This window comes from Sinocyclocheilus rhinocerous, unplaced genomic scaffold (assembly GCF_001515625.1).
Source record: "Sinocyclocheilus rhinocerous isolate Xijiao unplaced genomic scaffold, SAMN03320098_v1.1 C36463607, whole genome shotgun sequence".
NCBI classification, from domain to species: domain Eukaryota; kingdom Metazoa; phylum Chordata; class Actinopteri; order Cypriniformes; family Cyprinidae; genus Sinocyclocheilus; species Sinocyclocheilus rhinocerous.
This window is the reverse complement of record NW_015781503.1, coordinates 1-1163: the sequence shown is the minus strand read 5'-3', so window position 1 is coordinate 1163 and position 1163 is coordinate 1. Positions and strand designations below refer to the sequence as shown.

The following is a 1163-nucleotide window of genomic DNA, read 5'->3' as shown; positions in this document are numbered from 1 at the left end:
ACTTACAGTGCAAAAAAGAGTTTTTCGTTGATCCCTGAGATGCAGGACACAATGCCTAGTACCAAGATGATTCCTCCCATCCAAACATGAGCTGGCTTTACAAGAGCACGAGCCGTCGTTGGAGTACAGGGTAAGAGAAACGCAGTAAAACCCATGACCCACTAGAAAAGAATCAGAAAAAAAATGAGAATTTTATTAATTCTTGCATCACTGCTGTCATCCATCTACATATGAACTATGTGAAACTACATTCTCAGTATCCAAAATGTTTGAAGGAACAGTTTCTTGCAAATATTTGGGATACAAACAATGTAGTTTAATATATTCATATGTTGATGGTTCATTGTTTATCCACTATTGAATTTCTTATTTACAGAAACAACTGTACTACTGTACATGAACAATTTTCAACACGATACTCACCTGTGCAGTAAAAAGCGCAGTGGTACAAATCCCCACCCAGCTGTGGAGGGAATAGAGGTTGGCTGTGTGGTTTGCATTGTGGTAGTCGAACACCGCACAAAGCCCGATAACAGACAGAACGAAAGAAAGGAGCAGAAGCCCAGCATGTAACAGCTTCCATGGGAGCTTATTGTGACCCCACGTCAGAGGAATACGGTACACTACGGCCGCTGGTTAATAGAGGAAAAAAGACACTGAGGACAACTGTCACGTAAAAGTCTGTTAAACTGACAAAAAATACGCTAAATATCATAATATTTCAATGTAACATGCCAAACTTAAATCTAACAATAAAACAACCAAACACTTTTTACAACATATTTGCTTTGCAATGCTGTGTTATCATATTACAGCTACAGTAGCATGAAACACAAGCCATGATAATACTGAAATCAAACATACCATTCCCATAAAGCACCACCATGCCAGTGACCATGAAGACCGGGTGCCAGTTGAACTGCTTGACTGAGCCGTCCCATGCAAATCCACCTCTATAGCTGTAATTCCAGTGAGCTACTAATGCCACACAGGTGATCCCCAACATCAGGCACAGCAGATAGGTTAGGTAAAATGTAACAATTCCTCTCATCCTGTGAGTGCTACAGAAACAATACACATGCTATTTAGCTTGAGAAATTAACGTTGCCTGACACATGTTTTAATTACAGAGGTGTTTACAAAGACATTAATTAATTAATAGC

At 39.6% G+C, this 1163-nt stretch overlaps 1 protein-coding gene across 1 annotated transcript; it reads right to left on the bottom strand.

Moving 5' to 3' along the window:
• Positions 1–2: 2 nt before the first annotated feature.
• Positions 3–1118, bottom strand: LOC107736058 (cytochrome b ascorbate-dependent protein 3-like). Its single transcript, XM_016547565.1, has 3 exons — positions 865–1118; positions 424–632; positions 3–161 (listed from the first exon to the last, which is right to left on the bottom strand). Exons 1-3 carry the CDS (start codon positions 1049–1051, stop codon positions 3–5), a joined length of 555 nt encoding a protein of 184 aa, XP_016403051.1. The 5' UTR covers positions 1052–1118.
• Between the last annotated feature and the right edge of the window lie 45 nt (positions 1119–1163).